Source organism: Pagrus pagrus (genome assembly GCF_965226575.1).
Source record: "Pagrus pagrus genome assembly, chromosome: 23".
Taxonomy (NCBI): Eukaryota; Metazoa; Chordata; class Actinopteri; order Spariformes; family Sparidae; genus Pagrus; species Pagrus pagrus.
In genome coordinates, this window is record NC_140205.1 from 6,384,965 (window position 1) to 6,412,035 (window position 27,071).

Consider the following 27,071-nt stretch of genomic DNA (forward strand, 5'->3'; position numbering starts at 1 on the left):
AAAGTCCTGAAGGTGTCCTGACCTCCCGTCCTCCACCTCGCTGATGTGTTGAGCTGCATATGTTAAAGTTTGCTGTCTAGTTAACAGAGGGAGGGAGATCATGTAGGGGAGGAGTGGGGAGGAAGAGGAGGAGGAGGAGGGAGACTTCAGTGGAGAGTGTGTAATAGGACACCAGCCCTCTCTGTCTTTTCGCTCTCCTCCCTCTCTCCCTCCTCTCCTCTCCTCTCCTCTCCTCTCTCCGGTGCTCTCTCAGTCAAGCCTGCTGCTCTGTGAGCACTTTAGATGGAATAGCAGCATTTTTCTTCTCTGCTGTCACTGGAGGAAACTGGAAACAAGGTGTCTTTTTTTTTTTTTTTTCCTAAAGGAGGATAAATATAAGATCCACATCTGCTGCTTTGGTTGTTCTACCTGGCTTTGTTCAGCAACCGGAGGAAGCTCTCACTGAGAGGTGAGTTCCTGGACCACGGGTCTGATCTGGAGGGGTCTACCTGCTGTACTGCACCCGGCTGTAGTGGAGGCAGAGAGGGAGGTGGTGAGGCAGGAAGGAGGCTAACAGGTGCAGCGAGAATCTGGAAGTAAACTCAGTGCGACTGCTGTAGAGATTTATTACATTTCACTTTCTGCTTTTTCTAAATCTTGTGTTATATTACATCAGACTGCTGCGCACTTTATTCCCCCTTCATCTGCATCTATTTTAAATACAGTCTTAATTTCCATTTGAGTCACGACTTTGTTGGAGTTTCTAAAAACAGAAGATTTTCTGTGACTTTAATGCACCAGAGCAGCTTCCTGCTCTGTTTTAAGCTTTAAAAAGCACTTGTGAGGAGGTTTTTCCCTCAATGCTGCCATCGCAAGATTCTCATGTTATTAAATAAGCGGATCTTAAACTTTAAAACACTTGAAATAAACACATTTTGCTGCTCTTGGCTGCGCCTGCGAGACATGTGTGAGGGAATGTGTGGTTGTAACAGAGCTGTTGACAGGGTGTGGTATGAACACACACTGTCCTGTTAGAGCCGGGACACGGTAGCAACTTGCAAGTTGTTTACCATGTCATGATTAATTCTTGAAAACTAAGACCCAAATAATAAATAATTGTATCTAAGACACATAAATCCAAATGGGAGGACTTTGTGCCTGAATGTCTTCTAAGTTAAATTATGTTCATGTGTTTAAAGTATTAAATGGGAGCCAGACAATTACAGAAAAGCAGTTTTCTTTCCTTCCTTTCATAAATATTAGTTTTTTGAGTCGTACCTCTGAAATACCGAGATGGAAAATTCATTAGGCTGTCAGCCAAGGAATGCACAATAAACACAATTATCATTACACCCCACTGGAAATATAACTCTCCGCTCGCTCACTCGGGCTGACCTCCTTTTGTGAAGACATTTAATTGCCGTCGCACAGATTCCTGGCAGCCTCATCGCTGGAATTTCTGGACTCCCGAAGAGCTCAACAAAATTAATTGAAGTATTTATTATTTTTGTGCATGGCAACAAATACTGATGGAGACCCATTAATCCAGGCGAGTGAGCCGCGCCGGTCCACAAGTGTGAGGGAGGCCGGTGGCGACCTCATCATCGCAGAGGCGGCGGCGTTTGTTGAGGAAAGGAAGTGTCTCGACCTGACGGGACGCTCAGCGGGAGACCAACTCCCTGGACGATGAGTTTAGCAGCTGTGAGAGTTTCCAGAGAGCATCTCCCTGGGAGACCCAATGATAGGAAGGTGTGAACATTAAAGGGTGGATCCACTCAAAATCACACAAAAAATGTGTATTCTCACTTAGTGGTAATTCAGTCCTGACGCCAGACAAGAATGTCAATAATTAAAGATTCAGCAAACCCCAGATTACATTCAATAATGACATGTTTTAAAAATTCTCGCTTTCTCCAATTTCTGCATGGTTTTCGGTTGAGGAAAGATTGAGGTTTTGGCAGTAAACACTGGGTGTAAAGTTAAGTTTAGACAACACAAACGGTGGGTTAAAGTGAGGGAAACAATGTGGTTAAGGGCTAGTAAAAATGCTAATTGGTCTATGATGGGGTGCAAACTCAAGTCTCCTGCATGAGTCAGGCGTGCTGTAAACCATTACTTTCTGGGCTCGCGACACAAAAGCGCACTACTTAACACATTGGCAGTGAGCGATGGCATTGGGTGTAAATTATGAGGAAAGATTTTCGAGAATGCTGCTTGTGTTTGTGTGTTTTGAGGTTTGTTTGTGCTTCTCACAGCATCTGAACTAGAAAGGCGCTCAGTAGAGCACACATAGTTGTCTGTATGAAATTGTGCTTGCAAAAACGGTGTTTCTCAATCTTGCAATGTCAAAGAATGTGAGAAAAAAACTCCTGGATCCGTCCCTTCATCCGGATCTGCACCAAAGATTTATGGGGTCTATTCTGGACTGAGACCCATTCTCCATTCAAGTTTCGTGGAAATCAGTTCAGTAGTTTCCGTATTATCCTGGTCACAAACCAACAAATAGACACAGGTGAAAACATAAAAAGTTTTCTTCACATTTGCCGTCTTCCTTCCTCGCTCATGTAACATCAGATACGTTCACAGCCGAAGAAAATATACATCAAATCAGCGTTTCTAGAAATTTGAATGCATAATTGTCACATTTTGTATCTTTAAATCACCAAAAAAGGAGGAATCACGACTTGGTTTGGACCTGGTTAAGTCACAAAACATTAAATAAATCAATAACACAGTGAAATGAGGGTCTTGCGTGGCCACATACCAAGCTTAACTATGCATCTGAGTAAGCTTCCCTCAGCTATTAACACAGCTTTGAACTGAAAATGTCATTTTCACGGTCAACATTCAGACACTTGAGACTCAGACGCAGAAATCTCCGAAACGAAGCACATGAAACCAAAACTAACAAAGATTTGCATGCATATCATTATAGGTAAGAGAGAGAATGTGTATTTTGGGGGGATTTGGGTGGCTCAACCCTTTAAAAGGACAGAGCAGAACAAGAGCAGAGCCTTAGCACAAGGTCAGAGTCGTACACCTGGAGGCTAAAGTTGCGGGAGACGCCCGAGCCGAATCGCCTCTGGGGAAGGGTGTGTGTGTGTGTGTGTGTGTGTGGACGATGCAGCAGGAGAGAGGCGAGGGGCTGCAGCACAGCGGCGCTGGGCCGTCTGTACGAGCCCTCATGATGTTTTATTCCTCTCAAGTGCAGCCAAAGAGATCTCATTCCTCCGCAGCTCTCCATCTGTTATCCTGATGCACCTGAGCTGTACAATTCCATACATCAGTCACGCCTCACTCCACCACGCACACCAGTATCTGCAACCTATTTGTACATTTGTGCAGCCCAACCTGAAATTTTCATAGCAATCACGCAGCTTTCCTATCTCTCGGCCATCAATTTTTCATCGCACATCTATAAGCCATGAGAGCGGAGCGTCACTCCCCCGTCGCAAACGACATTATCATCTTTTCCCAGGTAGAAGGGACTTGTCTTTTCATGCAGTGCAATGTGTTTTGTTGCACACAGGTAGTGTAACAGCTAGTTTTGCGTGTGTGCGTAAAACAGCCTTTCCTTTTTTTCCAGCAGAGGAGTTTTTGCATCGCAGGAGTTATAGTCCCGCAGGCAGTACAGTACCTGCCACTATCAATAATTGAGCTGCTCTTGTCCTGTTATGGAAACGGTACCAGAGGAGGCTGAAGGGAGAGCGTTTCTCCGGCAGCTCTTTTGTGCAGATTTAACTCATCCATATTTAAGAGAGGTGCATCGCAAAGGATATAGGATTCAACTGACATGTTGTGCTCTGATCTGTCTTCGTTCAGTGTAGTTAGTGCTCTGCTTTAATTACCTGAACTGACAGACTTCTGATTTAACTGTATGTATTATTTCTGTCCTGCTTCAGAATTAATTATCCTCATGGAAATTAATGTTTAGGCATTGGTTTGATCATTTGCTGAACAAAAGACGCTGCGTTGAAAGACAATATATGAAAGATTATAGAACGTTTCAACCCAATCGGCAGAACAAATGGTGGCAATGTTCAAGGATATGTTGAAACTTTACCTTTTAAGTTCGTGTTGTGCTCTGCTTAAGCTCTGGTTCGGTTAAGGCACGAAAACAACTTGTTTAGGGTCATGAAAAGATCATGTTTTCGCTTCGAATTCCCTTTGCGGCCGCCACAAACATGTCTAGAGATGTCCCGACATCCAGTCGAAAATATCCATTTTTTGGCGCCACAAACATGGCTGGAATTTGTCCCGCGGTTTCCTTAAAAATACCCAGCGGCTTCACACGTACAAATGTTGAAACTGGGTTGGCAGTCTTCTGGCTGAACTCCATCACCATCCCTTCCACTTCCTGACATGAAAGCCAGGTCGTAAACATGTAACGTGAGCACGATATGACATATGTTTGGTTGAAATGTCAATATGGTGCCGAATCATGTCCGAATGTGAAGGTATCAGTGGCCTTGCAGAAACATTAACAGCCAACATTTTTTCTGGCAACTGGGCTGAAGTTATTGGTGGAAAATTAGTCCAATCTCAGTCAATTTTGTGTCTATTTTCACTTTGTCACAGGATGCATTGCGTTTTTGGTCGTTGCCAACACAAGGTGGCAGCAATCTGAAATCCTACACATATAACTGGGCTACAATTGACTGAAAAGTGAAAGTTTTGATATTATGATCATCTCCTAAACTGCACGTATTGCTTGTTAGGACGAACCCACAGAAAACTATCACCCGTTTCTTAGCTCTAACAAGCTTTTTAGCGTCTTTCAGCTCATTGTTTTAGTTGTTGTTTGTTTGTTGCTAATTCATCATTTTGTCAACCTCGTTTCCAGATACAGCAGATAGCGTTTTTTAGCAAAAAGAGCTCTGATAATCCAACTGAACGCTATACTGACCCAGCCACTAATAGCAGACAGTGTTAGCATCTAGCTGTTGAGCATAGTGGGGAATATAGCTGCTACAGAGCCAGATATAGACTAAGTACTGGACTTGACTCCAAATTAATGCTAATGTTGCTATCTGTGTCCGCCAAATGTGTAAATAAGTACCTGAATGTTTGCTAACACATTAGCCATAAAGTCAACTGGACTTGACTTTTAAATGAATGCTAATGTGCCTCTGTGTCAGTCAGATGTGTAAATAGGCAACTGTTTGCTAACACATTAGCCATATCAACTTAGGTGTTAATAGTTAATTCATGTGTTTACATTGTGTTTCAGTTCATACAGCTTTAAATGCTAATCAAACAACATTAAGTTTGTTTGCTAGCTTAAAAACTACCTAGCAAATATAACATTTTGATGTTTAATGCATGTAAATATCAGCAATTTGTTACATAGAGCCCCTTTAAACTTCTTGATAAACTTGGAAATCTTTCTCTCTTTCCAACAGGCAGCGTTGACTGGTGGTGGTTCCTGAGCAGTCCAGTCATGGGCAGGCCGGAGGGGTTGGCCAGGCCACCTCTGGTGTCAGCTATGGCGCTCTCCCTCCTGGCTCTCTCTCTCCTCTCCACCGGGGTCTCCAGCCTCCCACAGCCCATGCCAAGAGTCTTCCTCCCCTTTGAGGGTAAGAAGAAATAACAAGCATGCACCCCCTGAAGTGAATGTAAACCATCAACTTGGCCTGCATCCACTTGAAGATGTAATGAGGCTGCAGCGGTGCCATGTGTTCGGTCCGTTAATGCTGAACAAATGCTTGATAATCGAAGCATACCTAGGGGCGACATTGTTACGGAGTTGTTTACAGCTTACAAACTCGGCTGTTTGTTTTAATCAGATTTCGTCTGTGATAGTTTGTGTCGATAACGGGAAAAGGTTTCAATTACGCGCACTAATCCTGGTGCATCCATCGTCCTGCTGTGTGTCAGCAAAAAGTCAAACCTCTGCAGGAGGTGCCACTACTCGTCAGAACTACCCTGAATCTGTTCCTAGTTAAACTTTAATCACACCCCTCCATGCTGCAGGCCGGTGGGCATTGTTGCTGCCTCTGGTTTTGATTCTCCTGTTTTATTTAATTTGTTGGACACAGATTATTTCATGAAGTTTTTCGACGCTCCCTTGAAAATGAGAGGTGCGGTATGGGGGATCGGGGGGGTCGAGCTCGTGTTGCGTGAGTCGGTGTAGACGAGCTTGGCCGATCCCTGAGCTATGAGTGGTGCAGTAACCTTTTCGCAGTGGCTGGATAGTGTGCAGGGGCTGAAGGAGACGTTTGATCACCTTTCACTACCTCTCGCTGTGCAATAGGCAGCGCAGAGCAGCTGAGGCTGTCCGTCAGCAAGGTTTCTCCGCTCAGTTAATAAAGCCTCGGCTGGAGCAGGTGTAGTTTTCCTTCCCCTCTCTCTTCTCCCCAATTTGGTCTCATTCTTTCCTTGTCTGTCTGTTTTTCCCTCTCATGCATTCAGGTTTCCTTGAGTTGTTTCATTCCAAATGTCTGAACCAGTCTGCAGTCTGCTTCTGCTCTGCATACAGACTGAGTTGTGAAATATGACAGCTTGATAAAAAGCCAAACCGTACATCATCACTCCTTTATCTTTGGTTTTGACTCACTCGTCGCTCCTCACAGCGCTTTCGAAGAGCCAGCTTATAAAGGTCAGAGGTGGACAAGCTGAAAAAGAGCCGATCCCTGTAATCCTGGAACGCTCGATTCTCTTTCAGAGTGCGGATTAGATTCGATCTGTGTTTGGTCACTGTAGGTGGGTATCGCTGCAGGGAGGACCATAAAAGGAGAGTTTGACTTCTGCAGCGCACTTATTCCTTAACAGGCTCTGGACTTTATTCTTAATGAGTGTTCATCTGTTTGATGGGGTTGTAAGATTGCATTTAGGTAAAAGTTATGAGGAAAGGGCAGCAGGAAGCAGGAGGATGTTTGCTCAAAGCTAAAAAGCCAACTTCAGGTGTGAATTTACATTCAAGCTTTGATTCACCGCCTGAGCTTAAAGGTGCAATATGTAAGATTTGAAGAGTTGAACGCATTACAGGTGAAATATGTTAAATTTGGCCACATGTCAAACCTATATTTAAAAGAAATGGGGGGCAGCAAGTCACCAGAGTAAGTGCTACTAACTGTAGCTGATTGGTTGTTAGCTCAGTTAGCCGTGCAGCTAGTGGTATTGACTGGCAGCCTGGGGACCAGGGTGTTTTACAACGCTAGCACAGGAGCTTTTGATCATGCGAGGGCTAGCTGGTTAGCAGGCTAACTTTTGTAGACAGCTCTGTAATACAAGACAAGTATTGCACCTTTTTAAAATAACAAATTATCAACTGAATGTGAAGAAATAACTGTTTTAATGTCATGATGTCTGTGTATTTTATTACAGAGGTATCTACTTAACTTAGCATGCTAACCAGGCCAAATATTTTTAAGGAGACCACATGACAGTTTCCAGCCTGTTTTGTTGGCAACAAAACGAGGTATCTTTGACCAAGAAGTCGCAGCATCTCCAGCGTGTCTTGTTTCGACAAAACCATTAAAGAGCTCTGAGTGGACCTTTTTGTTTTTGAGTTAGAATTGATTCTCAGCTGAGGAGGATGAAGGGGACGACTCCCTCTTGGCTGCAGGAGCGAGTTCGGCATGGGTGAGCAACAGATGTACAAAGACTTTCTGGGCCCAAGGGTGGAGGTTCATTTCTCCCTATAAAACACTGGAAGTCCTCACCAAGGGAAGAATTCAGGGAGTTTGGGCTCCGTCCAGATCAGCCAGAAAGATGAATGAAGAGTCACAGAAGAAGACTGGAAGAAGAGAATAAGGCGCAGGTGGTTTGGCACCTGCTGGGTGGCCAAAAGGTCAGTGCTGTAGTCTGGCTTCTTTTGACTCCCTGGTTGATTAACACAAGCTGGAGAAAACTAAATCAAGAAAATAAACCAGTGAGCGAGACGTTTGGGTTGTTCATAGATCTGGACGCTGGATCACCTCCCCCCCTTTTTTCCTCCTCGTGTCCAACTGAAATCCAATCCAGGGGTAAGGCAGGTTCACGGGACTCCCGGCGAAGCCTCACATCCTGCAGAGAAGTTGCTGTCTCTGACATTCCTCGCTCCCTCGCTCTGCTTACTCTTGTGTTCCTCAGGCGAACACAGCCAGACCACAATTAAAACCGCATAATAAACAGTGAAAAATGCAGCTAACCCAAATAATAAACTCTCGAGCGGTGCCTTTCTCTTCCGTGCCTCGGATAATAAACACAGCCGCCCCCCCTTCTTCCATACAGCAAAGCTATTTAGGGAGACCCAGTGTGATAAAAGATAATTACTCCTGAATATTTTGCTCTAAATATGTCTTGTGCTCTCAACATTTATTTTGGCCGTTTCATGGTCGGTTTGAGAAATCTGCTGTCAGATTGAAATGCTGCGGTATCCTGATTTGGAGGAGACAGTTTGATTGAAGCTGTGCATTGAAAGATAATCACTTCCCGATCAATCTCTGCTGTAAACATTGTAGTGGAAACTTTAGAAATATTTTACCATCAACACCTCGGCAAAACAATCTTAATAATGCAGACTGATATCCTTGATGAAATAGATACAGTCTTATTATAAAATGAGATTTCAGCACTTCCACGAATGCCTGTCCTTCAACCTTCTTCCTAAAGTCCTCATTAGAGCTGTCAGTCTCTCAAAAAGTTTGAATCAATTAAATGAACAGTAATCATATCACTTAAATTGGGTTCGCTCAAATGCAATGCACGTACTGATGTCTGCTCTGCTAAGTAACAAGCTAACGTTACCGTATGGCAGGTTTTTTCGATGAACAAAGTCAGCCAGCAGTATTAAGTTTATCAAAGAGTTTTCCGTTGATGGTATCAAACCCAAAACGCTTCCACACATTACTTCTCAGATTGTCACGATTATCTGTTCAGCTAGTTTTCTCCAATTTGTGGTTATCAAGAAGAACATCGTCGGCATAAATGTAAACGGTACGTTCTGTTTCCATGAACTTTGAATTCAAACAGTTCATTACAGACTCGATATTAATCTTTTCTGACATTCAAGACTTCAACATTTTATAACAATTGGCAGTCCTAGTCAAACTCTATTATTACAACTTTGTCATATGTAAAGTATCTCACAGCTTTTTTTTTGTCTGGCGATGAAATAAACGAACATTTCAAAACTGAAGTTTGACAAAAAAATGGCAAGTTCTGAACATGTTTCCTGCACATTATTGAGCAAATCTCTTGCAAGCATTAACATAAAGTGACACACATTGCTTTCAAATGCTGTAAACTGGGAGAAGAGTAATACTGAGAGACACAGTTAGTTTATTATGCTGCTGATTAGTTCTGCTACTGTATCAGAGGTCGGCCCTGCTGTTGCCAAAAATGCCATTCCAGAAGTATTTGGATCCAAACTTCAGCTTCATTTATCCCTTCAGTTGGCAGTTGGGGCAGTGGTCATCTGTGTTTATGATCAGGATCATTTAACCTCATCAGCGCTCTCACCCTGTTCTGGCAAAGCTCCAGTATTCAATATACTGTATTAACTCAGAAATATACACAGTATGTACGTCAACCGTGGAAGATGTTTATTTGAAAGTCAGAAGCCTTTCGCGTGCTTTCGTGTGGATAATGTATAATTTGCACACGTGTGTTTGGCTGCGAGCCCGGCTGAGACATAGCAGAGATTGATTAAGATGATGTGTGTGGTTTAATGAGCGCTCCCTCACGCTGGTATGAACCATATGGACTTCGTACACGGCCTGAACAGAACCAGGCGTGGAGACCAGGAACCAGGCATCGGAGGGCGGATACACCGGATCCCTCCCCGCTTCTATCATGCCTCATTACTAGCTCCACTCGCCCCCCATTATTCATACAGCATCGATACTGTTCATACACAGTCGGTGGAGGTCAGTCTGTTAAGGATGTTTACTTGGAAAATGAAGGTTTGCAGGAGTGCCTGTCGGAGAAAGTGCCTGGATGTGAATTCCTGAGACTTGATTGCATTTCATTTAATACCAGATACTGTGTCAAAAGTGTCAAAAGTAGAAGTAAAAGTACATTTCATATATATGTACATGTACGTATACTGTATACTATCAGTCAACTGATTTATCAGATATCTGATCAGATAAATGGATTTTAAAAATCTGTTACTTTTGCTCCGATGCAGCAATCAGCAATGTAACCAGCAAAAATACAATGTTTGCTTCCAAAATAAAGTGTAGCGGAAGAATAAAGTACCAGTAAATGTTACTTTTGGCACCAGCGTTAGCAACATGGCTATTGCTAATGGCCTGGCTACCATCAAAAGCAAAAAACACCAAAAAGCACTCTACATTTATGTCACTTTGCAATTGGTAGTTAAAGCAAAAAAGTTACAATAGACTATGTAAAACATGGACGTAGTCTGTGACGTTACCCATAGGTTTCTGGGAGCCATTTTGTACCTCGTTGTGGTGGCTGCTAGGAGGAGCGTGGTGGAGCTGAGGCCTGGTTGCTGACAGCTAGCATGACAGCTAGCAGCTAGCTGTCAATGAGAGTGTCCACACCCTTAATTGTGCATAACTTGAAGCCTTAAAGACCAAAGCCCTTCTTTGAACTAGGCTGTAAAGTCGGGCATTTTAATATGGCGTTTTACGAGGATTGGTTCGCTTTTGGTGCCAACATCAAGTGGCCATTTGAAGGAACTGCAGTTTTTGGCACTTCAACACTGGGTTGATTCTTCAGGTCTGAAGTTTTCCAGTGAGGTAATGTCTCAGATTTGAATCCAAAATGACTGCGAGGAAGAATAATATGATGCACATGGTCTTCTTTTGTCTGAGTGTAACCACTCATAATAAATGATCGGCCCTTTTAAGGATTTTATAGCCAGACACCAGACTCGGTTGGATAACGGCATGTGGAGGTTTTTGGGGTCAACAAAAGGTCAAGAAGTCAAAGATCAGCGCTGACAAGTAGCCAGAAGCAGGCCGGGATGTCTTTGTCTGTGCCTCAAGGTTAGTTCTTCTCTTTTCAGAACGGCTTCCTGTCTCAGTTTTACATTTAGCCTGCATCTTCGCGTCTCAACTTTGCTGTGGTGAAGTAAAATCAGTGATGCTCTGTAGTTATGGGGAATTCGTGGCAGGACAAAGTCTCAGCCTGTCAAAGCTGTCAGCAGCGGCATGGAGAGACATGCTACAAATAGCTATAGGTTATCAGTGCATGTGTGTGTGTCTACTGACCCTGAATGCTGGTATACATGGCATGAACAGACTCATCTCTTTATGTGTGTGCCTGCATTCCCCCGGACTCGTGTCCTAAGATGTCCATCTAATTGCCTGAGTTGCAGCATGGACACTTTCTGCGAGCGCTGTGAGCTCCAGCTTGCACCGCCTCGGGGCTGACAGAGTGTGAGATGTTTGACAGCTCCTCCTTTAGCCAGTCCAGCGTCTGACCTCGCTAGCCCTGTTGAATGTTTTATTATTCCTCCTCCGCAACATGTTGAAAGGTAATCAATGTCCATCAGTATGGACAAAGACAGTGTCTCTTCAAGGATAGCCAAGGTCAACTGGAAAAATACTCTGAATTATCATAAATCAGTGGCGGATTTTTATGAAACTATTCATGCAAGTTTGTTTGGATTCCTTCCTTTGGTGTGTGATACATTTTTTACGCTCTAGTTACTGAATTGTTCAATAACTACTTTTATATTAGAGCTTTTCCATCTGATACGCAGTGATTAACACTGCAGGGGCATAAAAAAAACATTTAATATCTCAGGATTAAGGCTCAAGACTGATTCTTTTGCCATTATTGGAGATGTTTAATGACTTCTGTCATGCCGGGATGATAGAAAAATGTGTTTGGGCCAAACAGAGACCTTCCCCGTGATGGGTTAGGGTTAGGATCACGTTTACATCGAAGTACTTCAGCTGAGAACTGTTTGGAGATGAAAGCAGCAACGTAATGGTTGTAAAAACGAAACTGAGTTTAACAGAAAAAAGGGAAAAGAAAACAAAAAAACCTTTTCCTGCAGTCACACAGCCAAACAGCAAAGGTTTCAACAGGTGCATTTGTCCCTGTTGCCCTCACAGCAGATCTTTACCTTCACTCAACACCACAGAAACAACCACTCAACCTCGGCGACATCATGTCACCGAGGACGTGTATCTTTGTCAACCTGACACAGTTTCAGCCTTGAAGATGGCAAAGAGGACTCCCACCTGGTAGAGCGTTTCCTTTCCTTCCTTTGGCCGTCCTCCATGACTAGTAAACACGTCAACTCTGAGAATCATCTGACCCATATCTCCTGCGAGCCCCCCCCGTCGCTCTGAGAAAGCCTCCCTGACAGTAAAATCACAGAGATTTACAGTCTGCTGGAGGTGAGATGTAACTAGAGGCTCCTGGTGTGGGCAGGTGAGAGGTCACGGCTAAGAGGCCGGTTGGTTTCTGTGCAAAAGAGCCGGTGACATGTGAAGGGGAGGCCAGGTGCTAATTGGAGCATTGGGAAGGCAAACCATTGCTGCGTGATGGACAGGTTGTCATCTCCAGTTACAGCCCCTACAGGGAATATTAGCCAACGCCTTAGCAGGTCAGGCGTGCAGTGAAACCGGCAGTTGACATTGGTGCTGGATAACATCACTCAAACACACACACACATGCAGTCAAGGGAGAAAATACACTCCTGGCTCACATGTCATATTTAGATGCGGCGTCTGCTTTGGAAAGCTAATGTGAGAAAAGAGACACACACACGAGAGCTGAGGCATTCTGTCCAGCCATATGATTCCCATTACGAATGTCTGGATGTAGACAATCGCCGACAGACAACAATCAGAAAATGAATGAGTTGTAGTATAACATCCTCCTTCTCCGAGCCAACGCTGGCTTCCGTCCACGACAAGTAGTTGCAGTACAGTAAATCTGCGAATGCTGTTTTGAGTGCCGAGCAAAGGCTGCCTGGGAATGTGGAGCACGTCTGTCGGGCAGACAATCGGACGACTCTGTCTGCCGCCGCAAACTCCTCCTGGGTGGTCTCTCCGTGCGCCGGGACGACACCTTAATACCCCCTCTGACATATGTATAAGCCACCAGTCAGTACTGTATACCATCAGGCTCGTCCCCGAGGAGAGTGGTCGGACATCTAGTTCGGGGCAACTGCCATTTTTTATCTCTAGAGGGGCCCGTCAGTTGCCAGGATAAAGTCTTTTACCGGCGCAGTATGCGTGAGTGCGCCAGCACTGCGTTAGGTAAGTGCAGCCATCCAGAACTGAACCCAGAAGAGCTCAGCATCGTGCGGACAAAGAGCAATGGTATTTGGCACCAGGTTTGAAGTCAGGCCTCCTTGATGAAACCCACTCCATCTTCTGAGAGGAGATGAATTGCGAGGGGGCGGTATAAGCCCCTGCTTCAATATTTATCATGACGGGTGATTGGGGTCCTCCCACCGGCTGCCCCTGACAACCACAGAACAGGTCCTCCTCAAACTGAATGGAGAGCGAGCCCCATTAGCATGGAGTTAATTTATTCATGCTGGCCTTTGGGACACAAAGCCAATTGATGAGGGCCGATTTGCATGGGAGACACCGAGGTTGGTTTGTAATTGGCCCACTGTCCCACCCTGAAGTGTTAATTAGGTGCAGGGACCTTTTGGCTTGTGTTCAGACACTGGCGTTAATCAAAAAACCCAACACTCCAGACACCCAGTCAATGTGGTCAGAGCTGTTCATCCCCGCTCCAAAAGGGCTAAGCTAATGTTCTGACAAAATAATCCCATATTGTCGCCCCACGCTGATTTTCATCACCTTTTTCATGTGGGCCGAAAAGTCTCCGCAGATGGATTTTAATGAGGTGACTCCCTCATTTTGCAAACAGCAGGAAGCTCTTATGAACTACAGCTGTGTTTTTCAATCTTAACCACACAATCCCTTCGCAATAAACCATGATGCCACACTTTGTTTCCGCTCATGTTCTCTCATCTCTTCCTTTAAAACTGGAATGAAACCCCACAGCATTGTTTATACGAGCGCATGACAACCAGGCGCGAGCATCCGCAGATGGCGCACGAGCTGCGAGCGTGCACCGCTGCGTTTACACTCAACATGTTGTTGGATGCAGTAATTGTCTGCAACGCTGGGGGGCGAACAAGGAAAACCCTCAGAGAGGAGGCCAAAGGTCAATTTTCAAGTTAGTCAGAAGCTAAACCGGAAGTTAGCCGGATCAGGAGGCAGAAGTCAGCGTGGTACCTGGGAAGTCGAGCTTTCATAGGAGGCCCAGGGTTCGAATCCGACCTGTTGCTGCATGTCATCCTCTCGCTCTGACCCGGTTTCCTGTCACTCTTCACCTGCACTATTGAATAAAGCCATGAGAAGGCCCCAAAAATTGTATAATAACAGTGCAGAGGTGCAAGACCAATGACTTGCAGAGCCTTTGTGCCAAATGTCAGAGGCGTGATGATGACATTTTTGCCATACTCACCCTCACGCCATGGACACTGCCTCAAGCATGAACCCAGATAAGGCTGCTGCAGTGACACCAGCTCAGTCAGTTGGCACCGGCTCCTCAAACCTCAGATGCGTGCCGTCCAAATATACAGTTGCCTCTCTCATGAAGATCCCACATACTTTCCAGCCACTGTGAATCTCAGATTTTTAAGGATGCTGCATGACAACAAACCGCTCCTTGTCTGAACATCCCAAACCAGAACCATGGAAGTATTGTTTACTGCTGGAGGCACTGCTGTAAAACTCCGTTATTTGATCAGGAAAACAATTTTGGAGGCCAACTCTCTCTGAAAAACCTGAGTGACGCTTCCTTGTGGTTGTTGCTTTTCCTCTTCTGGCTGTATAATCAAGGCAGAAAAAAGCAGTTTAACGAGCACTGCAATCTCCTCTACGACTTTAATTGCTGGCACAAAAACAAGGGGCACTGACGGGTCCCTTCCGGTTGCCCACATTTCTGCTTGGCTTTTCACCGCAATCACATAAAAGAGGATGTCCTTTTTTTTAAGTCTGTGAAACTCGGTGGCTTGTTTTCTGGAGCCTGAGGCCATGAACAATCGATTCTCTTACGGTTTACAGAGGGCTGAATTACCCGCCACAGTGATCACAGCTTGTAGTTTCTTCAGATTTCTTTTCTTCAGAGCTTCAAAGAACAAAAAGTCTTCTGTCGAGAGCCAAAGGGCTGTTTTTAATCCAATTCCCGGCAATGGATGTCAGTCAGGGGCATCAGTCGACATGACATATAAGATGAATGTCACAACACCAGACCGCTGACCACTGATTGTTTTAACTAATTCTGAGGCTTTTCTGGAAGTAGTTTTCTAAATATAGCGACTTCGGTTCAACCCGTATCCATTTCAGGCGTAAGTCAGCTACTTCCACTTAAACCCCGCCCATGAAAGTACAGATATAGATACAGATGATGGTGTACGTGCTTAAAACTAATATAAAATAAAGAAAAGGAGCTGAAGTTTTCACATTTGAGAAGCTGAAAAAAACACAAAAAGGTCAGTTAAGTCTAAAACATGTGTATAATGTCTTCTCTATCCTGGTGGAGCTCTTTAAAGTCAGAGTCAATAATCCTTTGTCATGTCACTTGAGGCAGGAAGTGGCCCAAGATTCCATCACGTTGCATTGTGGGAACTGTAGGATCCAGAATTCTTGGAGCATGACCCATGCACGACCTAAAAATCAGGATCACGGCCTTTGGTGCTTTTGTTTTGACCCTCCTGTCTTTCACAAGTCCTCAAACTTTAAATTGCAGGAGTGCCCCTGTAAATAATTCATCAATTATTCAAAAATTCTTCAGAAACTTTTATCTCCTCGCTCTCTTTTATTCACTTCGCATCACATCACCCATCCTCCAACTTGTGGGGAATGTTTTCAGCTAATACGATCTCTTCTGCAGCAAAGAGAGCAACCTGCTGTTTAATATTGAATGACCGCTCGCTCAACAAAAGGCTTTTGTGCTGCTTCCGCTTGACCACTTCAGACACACAAAAAAACACATCAAAAGAAGAGAAAGAGGAAGTCTCGGCTCTCCAGTCGCCACCTTGCCCTTTTCTGCTAACCCCCGCTGTCCTGCGCACGGATCAGGGTGGATTGTATCGCCGCTTGTCTGCCGTTGCACCGATGGGGCACCATGGGTCAAAGCCCAAAGTCAAAGGCAGGACACTGGGGACCTGCTGCGAGGTCCGCAGGGAGGTGTCAGGCCCACCTGCCCACATCCATAATAGAAAACCCACCAACTGTCACTGCGCAAACCCTGCTTCCTCTTTCTCGTTTTTTCAGTTTCTTTCTGTCCCAGCAGCAGCAAGAATGACAAAACAGAACAGAATAAGACATGTCGTCACTCGCTTTTCTTAATCTTACTACACCTCCTTTCTTTTCGCGAAGCACGAGAGGTTCACACTTCTGTTACCTTTTTGTTCTATCCTCCGGCGTCCACAAAAAAGCTCAAATCTTCATCGCAAACAGCACGACACAATGCCAGAATAATGATGTCCACAAACACTTCTGGCACGCTTTTCTCCCTGGGGAAGTTGTGTGATCTCAACAACGAGGAATGCTTATAAACTACACGACTAACGAACCACATGTGGTCCGGAGCATTTCTTTCATCACAAACAAAAAGAGTAAATGAAAAACAGTTGCGCTCGAGCTTTTGTTTTTCTGTTTTCATAAAGTGTCGCTCTGCGCATTTGATTTTGACATTGTTGTGTAAACTGTGAGGTTGGGGCTGAGGGAACGAGTTTGGACTCGACAACAGTATCTGTCTAAAAAAGAAGACCTCATACGAAGGATACAGGCTGGCTTTGATTCTGTAAACACTCGGTCCCGCTGCATACACCGGATGACTCTGAAAACCTTGACGATTGTTCAGAGCGGAGCAGGTGCACCATCTGGCATTATGAACTCTTCACGTTGCTCCACTACGCTGCAGCAGTGCAGGCATGACTCATGTGTTTGTGTGAGATTGAAAGCAGAGCACTCAGAAGATACTGGATCCGATGGTATGTGGGCTCCAGAGGGTTTCGGTTTGACTGTAGCTGGATCCATATGACACGCCCTCGACGCATCCCATCACAGCACCGGGGCTTAACCGGCCTTCCACCCTCACGCAGGAAAATGAAAGTCTCCTGTTTCCCCCCACTGAGAAAACAATACAAAGTTCACCATAATATTAAACAGTTATTTCACCCAGCACCACACCCCTCCGAACAATCTGTTCCCCATGTGGAATGTTCTGGAGGGATGCTGTCAGACGAGAGCTGAAAACACAGGGGTGTACCATCATTTCTTAGTCAAATGACAGAGGGGGATGAACCGCAGTTTTTTCAGAGCATAAATTAAGCTAACTTGGATGGCAAAAAAAAACTTTTGTCCATTGAAAATAGAGCAAGCTTCATTCCTTTTCATCACTCTGTCACTTAAGAATGAGAATATTTAAAGCACCATGGCAGCATTGACTTGAGCGAGTGAAGAATGGACAAGAAGAAGGGTAATCTGTAACATTTAAAGATATAATATGTGACATTTGTGCATTAAAATGTCTGAAAATGACGACACCATCGCTGCATTTTTTGTTGAGTTGTGTACTTATAACGAGGTAGGGGTGCGCTTCATTTAGTCGCCTGTTGCTGTCAGAGTGAGGAAGGAAGTTGGACTTTAATAAATGAACTCATATTTGAGCATTTCTTCCCCAGTCATGTAGGAAGACAACAACTCCCATGTTCTCATGCTTCTTATGTCATTTGCTGTGATTGAGAGACACCGAGCAACCACAGTTACATGTGGTGCATTTAAAGCATTGATTTGATTATTTTTACAGTAATATTTTCATATTTAAAGGTAATATGTAAGAATTGGCCACCTGTCGAATTCACAGTCAGTAACTGCTTACTGCTGCTTGTTGTAGCTGCTGTTAGCTAGTTAGCTGTGAAGCCAGCAGTCTGGACTAAGTTAGCTGCTTAGCGTGCTAACTTCAGAACATATCTCAATGCCTTTATCAAAACATCCCTTAGCCCTTTTTCAGAAGATAGCTTTTGTGCCCAAAGCTAAGCTAACTATAGCCAAAAATGGAGCTAACTGTTTCACAACCTCTTCTTCCACCTCTTGCCCTTTTCACACCCCCAACTTTATATAACTTAAAAAGCTGTGGTCCTTTGGTTTCTACCCACTCAGCCACTGAGATTATTTCTGCCTGTAATGTACGACTGTAAAACTAAAACTCCTGCCCAGACTGTCCTTTGTCAGCAGCTGTATTTTTTAATGGCAGCTGCCACGTTTGAGCCCCAGAAGCTTAAATTAAGATTCACCTCCCTGTGAAACAGTGAGGTACAGTAGTGCGGTCTCAAAGCTTTTTCCTGAATCACCTCCAAGAATTTATTTTAGGAAGATATATATAATTGATTTTTCTGGGCAGAATTTTGAGCCCTGCGTGTTTTTAATTAGCTGTTAGCGAGTCTTTCACCCTCGGTGGCTCACACCATGCATGTTACATCCTGAGCCTTTACGGCGGTACGAAAACATTGGCTCTGTGATGCTTTCTGCGATTGCTATCTCCTCGAGCTTTGAAGCAGGAGGCTGATGCGATCGCTCTTCTATAACGTTTGCCTTATTAAATACACACACTGCTTGACAGGATGTGTTTCGTTTCTGGGAAGTCAGGTGAAAACAGAGACGTCGCTGCGTGCGTGTTCTTCATTAGCAGCCAGATGATATGTTCAAAAATACCCGGCTCTCACTTCAAGACGTTAAGTTATTTACCTAAACACTGTGGATGTTCAGAGTGAAGAGTCGTGGGAAACTCCCCTGTGCCTGAAGTGGTTAACTCGCCTTTATTTAAAGTTAAACACTCCAGCCTTTACGTGCCGAACGTGCCAAACAACGGCCTGTGATCAGAGTGAGTGGTGCCATAGAAAAGCTTTCCCTCAAGATGAAAGGGACCCAGCCTCAAAAAAGCGTATGTCACACAATAATGAAAATGTGACTTTAGCCCTGGGCTTGGGGCGAAGCACCGGCAACCTGTTTGTTGATTAGAGGAGGGAATACAAAACGAGCTCGGAGAGGGTCAGCGGAGGGGTGTAGATCTACATTGGCCCCTGCTCTCAGCGCAGATTGAAAAAGTGATAAATATGCATGAGTTTGGCTTCGACAGCGGAGGCCTTTGATGGTATGGTTGAGGGTTTTCTCTCTATCTCTGGAGCAAAATAGGCTGAAAATAACTGTCTGCGAATGTTTACTGCGTGTGCGTGAATACAATGCGCGCTTTTAATGAGCAGAAGAGGAAGAGGGAGCGTGCAACTGTATCACTCCTGAACATCCGCAGCAGCAGTCGCAGCCTCTTGATGAAATGTGAAGTGTCTTTAGCAGCAAATCATCGAGATCAATTTCACAGGCGATTTGTTCTGTGTTCATTAAGTGTCAGACAATAATTGAAGGAGCACGCTGTAGTTATGGGGAAGACATTTTAATGAGAAAGAGAAAGATCGGAGTTGTGGCGGAGTTTAAATTTCTTCTCCAAAACTACATACTGCCCCTTTAAAGACCTGACCAGGGATTCAATGCAAAACTTCAGTCGTTACCAAAAAAGTTAAGGTTTGACTCTCTACTGTCGCACTAACTCAGCGCTGCCTCACATCTGAAGTTACCCTCAATGTGGAACCGCTATTACGTAAGAAAACGTGTTTGAAGAGCAGCATCCTAAAAAGTCTTGTTGCGTTGTCTTTTGAGATTTCTCTTTAAAACTCGTGGGCTCATGCAGAGACCTAATTTGGAAATCTCTTGTTTTGATCGGAGAGCGATTAATATGTAGCTGTCTCTCTTGAGTTTAATTTAGTAGAAGTAGGAGAAAACTGCTCTCGTCTCAGTGTGGAAACAAGCTTATTTGGATGCTTTCCTAAGACTATTTTTTTTTCTCCGTATGTCTCTCAGACCTGCAGGCCTCCCAGTCCTTTGAACACTACAGCATATCAGACAAGGCCATGGACTACAGGATCCTGCAGATGGACGAGGACCAGGACAGGATGTATGTGGGCTGCAAGGACCACGTCCTCTCCATGGACATCAACAACATCACCCATGGCACGCTTAAGGTCAGCAGATGCTTATTATTCCTGCCTTTGATTAACGTTGTGTTCTCAGGCGACGCCGGCATCTGTTTTCTCTCGCTACTGCAAAAGAGAAAATAAAATATTGAATTTAACGGTGTGTGAAGCGCATCACGAAAACTGCTGCAGTGGTATTATTCTAATGCGTGCAATGATATGCAAATTACCATACATTTGCCATGATCAGGTTGGTTTTAGGGTTATTCAAAAGAGGCATAAAAATGCGGGAGCTCTCTGATAACTGATCTGGCATGCAGTGAAGGAGTTATCTTCAGTGTAATTGACAGGCATGAAGTGCATAAACAGATGGGAAAGCATTTAGGTTCCCCCAGGGAGCGCCGCACCGCAGCCATTTTTTCAGAGTAAATTGCTTGATGTATTCATCGAGCTAGACCTTTTAAGCACCTCTCCCGGGTTTGAAAACACACACATTTTCCACAGACGGTAGTTTGCTGTAATCACTGACACTTCTGTCCAAACTTTTACATTTGTTTTGTTTATTTTCCGCTAATTTTCCCTGTGATTTCTCTCCATGTAAACAGGCTACAATCAAACTTAAACATGGACATATGCATCCTCTGTTTCTCTCAATCTGTTACTGGCTTCCTCAGCTCCCCACCCGTCACTTCATTAAAAGCTGTGCTGTTTTTTTCCCACCAGGTGTTTTGGCCTGCGTCTACGAGCAAGATAGAGGAATGCCAAATGGCGGGAAAGGACCCCACGGTGAGAACCCTCATCTTTTTACAGTTCAACCAATAGATAGTATCAAATACTCGGATGAGTAAGGTTGGGTGCCGTTCACACTTGAACCAGTATTGGTATCAGTACCTGGAATTCATAGCATGCAAGACACTGCTTTAGCGTACTAAAGAGCATGTTGGTAAGACATTTCAGATGTCACCAGTGGCTGACTTTTGGTTAGCGCTAGTAAAATGCCAAGATAACGTCGACCAAAACAAGGAAAAAAGTTATCTCCAACAACAACTTCTCTGACCAGCTAATGAATTACATAAAGATGGACGGACAACCTGGCTGATAGTAGCTGACCTATTTAATTACATTAAAAAATGGTATATCCGTCAAGCCCTCATGCTTTTTTTTGCCATGATGGTCGAGATCTAGACCAAAGGTTTTATCAGCTGTTCCCAGATCCGTTCCTCCAAGTGGGTCTCCAGCGGAACTGAGCGTGCCGCCTCCTGGGATTTCCCTCTCCCATCTGTGAGCTTGTGTCAGGTCCAACCACATGTGGTAGCAGGCAGCAGATGTCTCCAGGGTCACCGGCTTGCCTGGAGTCCTCCTGGCATCGGGACGAGAGCGAGGCGTGGGAGGAATCGGGAGGTCACGGAGCGCTTCAGAAAAACAAACCAGAATCAAAGCTTGCAAATGGGCCACAGCTCGTTGACGCAGAGATTTCACAACCCCGGCCTGATTCTGAGCAGCACTTGTTAGCTGCGACAGGATTTAATGAAGACACACAGTAGGAGTCAGAAGACCGATCGCTCCTCCGCCTCTGTTTCCCCTCTAATTGGGTTGTTCTGGAATAATGCACAGTCGCCTATAGACGCCGCAGTGCAGAGTGCAGGGGAATCGATGGAGAAGTTTTTTTAAAGAAGAAAACTCCCTCGCAACTTTTTTTTTACATGGATTGAAACTTTATTTTTTTAAAGTACAGTACAAGTTACCATAAAAAGCATCACACGGAGACCAGCGATGCCTGTTGTGTCCTACATTCTCCACCATCTCTACGTCCCCTGACAGCAGCTGGGCTGATATAGAGAGAGGGCTTTGTACAACACGCTGTTGCAGGATTAAAGACGAAGCTGTTTCCAGTCACTGAGTGATTTGTGCTGCTCTGAGTCACCGACACGCTCCCACAAATATTTGGGCGAGCCATCTCTGTGTGGAGCCACTTCTTCCTCCTGTCATCCCTTCTTAACCCTCGGCTCTGCCAGTTTCTCTTCCACAAATTTCAGTTGCTTTCTTACTATTTTTTCCACTTCTCTTGGTCACTTTTTCCAACTCTCGGTTTCTGTTTCACCGCAGTATGTTTCATTTTCTCTCTACCATAATGCCGCTCTCCTTTCTCATGGGTTTCTCCGTATGAATCAGGGCCCCCATCCCCTGTGTTATGGTGACCCTCCCCATCTGTATATATTAAGTTCCCCTTCACCGATAGTATCTGTGGTGAAGCGCGTCTCCAAGAGAGCGACCGCACATTACTTGTGGTGGAGGGTGGCATCGAAGGAGAAATATGGACCAACCAGGCTGATTAGCTCAAAAGCCCCCACTTCAAACTCAATGTGATCACGACTTGAGGCCATGTGGCTGGATGCTGTCTCTGTGTGTGTGTGTGTGGGGATCGAAAAATTCATAATTACACTATCTCAGATATGACATGAAATGGGCTTTTCCCTCTCTATGACTTGAGGCCTTACTACGGTACATTAGTCACTCCCTGTGTTACTCTGTACGTTTGTCACTCTGTATGTAAGTCACTCCCTACTTACATCGCTCCCTACATGACTACTTGTCCCGTACATGACTCCCTATATTTGCTGCTATGTATTTTTGTCACTCCCTACATTTTCCCCCCTCTGAGTTACTCCATTATGTTTCCTTACTTTTGTCACCCCCTCCTATATTTACTCCTCATGTTTGTCAGTCCCTACTTACGTCCCTCCCTACATCACTCCATACGTATGTGACTCCGTAAGTTTGTCACTACTTATTTTCATGACTCCTACATTATTTCATGTCGATGACTCACTATGTTACTCAGTATGTTTGTCACTCAGTTTGTTTGTCACTTTGCATGTTTTTCACTCCCTACATTTGTCTACCCATTTGTAAGTTTGTCAGTCCCTACTTGCATCATCACATAGGAAGCTGACATCAGATATGGGTCCAGGCTTCAGACCCGGTGGGTGTGTGAGAGTTGGAGGGTCACATGAGTTGAATGTGGGATAAGATGGAGGTAAAAACAAGAGAGACAGAGGGAGATAAAGGAGGTGAAAATGAATAACAGCGTTGGGTGTGTGACTGTTGTTTTTCGTCAAAAGCTCTCAGTGGAGCTGTGCACCGACCGTGAGTTGCAGCAGCTGCCATTCCTTCAGCCACGGCCAAGTTCCTGACGGCTCCCTGGATACGTCTTCCTCTCCTCCCCACTTCTTTCCTCTCCGTCTTCCCCTCGCCACTCGTTTTCTGCAAGCTCAGGCTTGATTAGCCGCAAAGTCCAGCACTCCTGCTGCTGCCGTTCGGGTTTGGGAAGTGAAAGCAGAGGTGGAGGGAGATCAGTAATCTTGCCTTACCTAGACATATCACATATACCACTGACGCTCTTTTTCCACCGGCCTTAATACCACACGAGTGAGCACGGGGATTGTTTTATCATGCAGCATGTGATTGTATAACCGTCATAGCAAGTGAGATAAGTTTGAATTACTCCCTCATATGGAATAGGATACTTCAGGAGAGATAAACAAGTTCTGTTCACTTGGCCGTACACCAGGAAATAGACCTTATCCTCTGTTATGTCTTTTTAGTGCATTGTGTCATAGCTGAGTTTTAAGAAAATATGAAACAGTTATTATTTTTACAGATCTGTAATGGATAGGATGAGTGTTGCCAACTGCTATTCATATTGTTATTTTATATTTTTCTAAAAGGTTAAAGGACATTAAAGGTACAATATGAAATAATTTTGGTTTAAAACATTCAAAAGTGAATTAAAACTAATCATTATGTCAAAGACGTCTTTGTATTGTATTACAGCGATATCCATTGAAGTTAGCATGCTAACCAGCTAGCCCTTAGCCAATTTGTTCCTCAAGAGGTGATAGTCCGATAGTAAACAACACTCCCCTGATACTTTGAGCTTCTAGTGCCGGCAGAGTCGGCTAATGTGATCGCTACCTGCACGGTTAGCTTGAGCTTGCTAGATAACAGCAGCTACAATTAGCAGCAGTTAGCGGTTATGGTGGTGATTTGCTGCCTGCTTTGAATTCGACAGGTGTCCGATTCTTACATGTTGCGACTTTAAAGTGACAGTATTTAAATTTTGTGAAAATGATGCGATAATGCTGAATGATTCACTGCTATTTAGCATTTAGCTACAATGCTAAGCTATGTTGACTGTACCAAATAGGAAGAAGAGTAATAGCTTTAGCAGACTGACTCACTAATACCTATTTTACAACAATATTTATCTAAAGTTGGCCAACAATAACCGTCATAAGCTACTGGTCATACCAGACCAAGTAAGGCTGTAGCTGCAGAACTCCTGGATGTATTAAGTTGATCAGTGGTGCATTTCATTGCCTATGAATACCATTCCTTATCTCTTGTAACAACAATGTGTTTTTACTTCTTTCATAAGTTACTTAGTGTTGCTTTAAAACCATGTGCAAGAGCAATCATCTCGTAAAAGCTTCACTTTTATTGGAATGAATCAGAGTGTTGATTTTTATTGTCGCTTCTCACCTACTGAACTTTTCACGTGTCTCTCTTTGTTCATCTGTATTTTGCAGCACGGCTGTGGGAACTTCATCCGGGTGGTGCAGCCGTATAACAGAACTCATCTGTTCATGTGTGGCAGCGGAGCATACAGTCCCGTCTGCGTGTACGTCAACAGGGGCCGCAGACCAGAGGTGGGAACACGATGACAGATTCAATCCGCTAAATATACAAACTCGTGATGATATAAACCATATTTTGGGGACATCGGCGTGGTCACAGCCATTACTGTAGCTGCAGTGTGTTAAGTAGATTATTCACTCTGTTCACTCTTGAGAATAAACTGCAGGCTGCTGAATTTTCCCCCACAGCTGATCAACATGATCTCAAGAGTGAAAAAATACAACATCTATCACCTCTAATCCTAAATTGTACTTAAAATGAATGGGGTTTGGCGATGAAGCTAAACATAATGCAGTGGCTCCCTTGTGGTTAATTCAAAAGTAAAGCTAATTACATAATTGACTTAATTGAGTTAATGTGATTAATGTTCTCATTGCTCACTTGGGACAGGGGCTCTCTTCCTCTAAAACACCCTTAATGTTCACTGTTAATGTCACCCCTGAGTGCAGCAGAATCAAAGTAGTGGGAATACTGCCACCCAGAGCAAGTAAACAAACATCTCTTTTTATGAAAGAGAGATGAAGTGATAATAAAATCGCCCCAAGGGATGTGAATGAGAATGTGTTTGGTTCGGTAAATAAGATTTTATCGAGTTATATAGAGATTCAAAACTGAATATAACATGTTTTTGATGGATAGTTGCAATAATATAGGATATAATTTCTCTTCACCACTCTCTAATGGAAGGAGAACGACATTACTGTAATTCAGAGTCATCAAGTACTGGAAAGGTATGAAGTGATGCCAACCAGCCCACCTGAAAATGCCATAATCTCTTACTGAAATTATATTTATTTGCAGACTCCTCATGACTATGTACAGGCAAAGTTTTTATACCCGTGAGAGGAGAGGCTGAGGACAAGAGGGGGGGAAATGGAGCTCTAGTGTCAGGGATGGAAGGCTGTTTTCTGGGCTCTCATGTCCGGCCGCACAGCTCTGTGAGTGAGCGCAGGGAAGCCCTCCAGGAGAAAAGTGCTCACTGAGTGAACAACATTCAGCCACAGACGGCCGACCGCTGCCAAACGTTAATAAGCACGGCGAGAGATCTCCTAACCAGACGCTTTCCGCACTGCGGTGCCTTTTGTCATTTGGGGGGTATTTGTTTGAAAGGCAGACTGCTCTGTTTGCAACTTCTGAGCTCAAACATGTCAGCGTCTCAAGGAAAGGGATCTGTTAAGTATAACAAGCTGCTGGGGTGGGAAGTTGACGTCGAGCTGCAATGTGGACCTTTGCCCTCAGAACGTGCCCCGGACTATTATGTTGTTTTGAAACAGGATAGGACGGCTGCAACAGAGAGGCTATTTGCATGTGTCTTATTTGTGCTTCTCTGATGCACGTCAATAAAAGTCCCTCAAACTGAGTTAATTAGTCTTTTATATAGTCTTTTTATATTTATAGGGTCCAGTAACTCATTTCCCCCGAAACTTTTATCAGTTGGAACATATGTTGCTTGTTGAAAGAATAAAATGTTATTCAGAAAACCCCACCAGACATGGTTTAAGATGATAAAAATGCTCTGATTTGAATAATACGCAAATATGTTTTGTTGCCAAAGTTTTAACTGCCTGATGCGAGACATCCCCTACTTCACTGCAATTTTATGTGAGTGTGTATGTGTTTCAACTTTCCACATCACACTTGCATAAGTTGCATACATCAACTGCCATTGGTTTCCAAACGAGGTGTGATGTCATGGCGTACACATCGTTAACTTTAAGTTTAAGGTGAGCACAGACAACCATTCCTCCTTTAGCAGATGTATGTGAAAACAGCCTGTCTGCACTTCAATGTTTATTAAAGTTGGTGGTCAAACATCTAAATGAGCTAAGAATAAACAAAACACATTTAATGATCCATTGCAAAATCAAATCTCTTGTTAAAATAGACACTTTTCGCAGTGTTGACGTAAGTGATAGAAGCTACCAGATGGATCCAGTCCACCTCAGGAACCTCTTGGCAAACAGACGCATTTTCCTGGAAAAATACTCCTCGGCTGACATCACTCTCATCCCGTTCGAGGAAGCTGCATCGCCACCACGGGTCAGATCTAAATAGGCTTGGACAGGAATCTCTATCATCTACCCAGGTTGCTGTAAACGGCGCTTGGACTGTCCAGACCGCCACCAGGAGGGGGGTTGAAACTTGGCAGTCTCTCCACCTGAGATGGAGAGATGGCTATCCAGCACATTAGCAGGGAAATTCCTCTTTTCCTCCCAAATGGAATGTTCATTTTATTGCTCTGCAAGGGCCAGTTAAGGTGGACCTGGCCAGACCCGTTTCTGTGCCTCCTTAAAACCACAAAAGAGGGGAAACGTGAGCCGGGCTACCTTTTGGGACATTCGTTACGCTCATACGTGCAGTTTTATTGTGTTTGAGGCCACTCGATGGAATAACCTATCGTATAAACCTGTCTCCAAATCCC

At 44.2% G+C, this 27,071-nt stretch overlaps 1 protein-coding gene across 1 annotated transcript in view; it reads left to right on the forward strand.

The window, feature by feature from the left end:
* The first annotated feature begins 208 nt into the window (after positions 1-208).
* sema3c (sema domain, immunoglobulin domain (Ig), short basic domain, secreted, (semaphorin) 3C) overlaps positions 209-27,071 on the forward strand; it is a 42,904-nt gene continuing 16,041 nt past the window's right edge. The window contains exons 1-5 of the mRNA XM_084346393.1: positions 209-448; positions 5,382-5,555; positions 19,839-19,999; positions 20,675-20,737; positions 24,541-24,660. Coding sequence (XP_084202519.1) covers positions 5,420-5,555; positions 19,839-19,999; positions 20,675-20,737; positions 24,541-24,660 — 480 coding nt within the window. The 5' untranslated portion in view covers positions 209-448; positions 5,382-5,419. The remainder of the gene's footprint in view (positions 449-5,381; positions 5,556-19,838; positions 20,000-20,674; positions 20,738-24,540; positions 24,661-27,071) is intronic.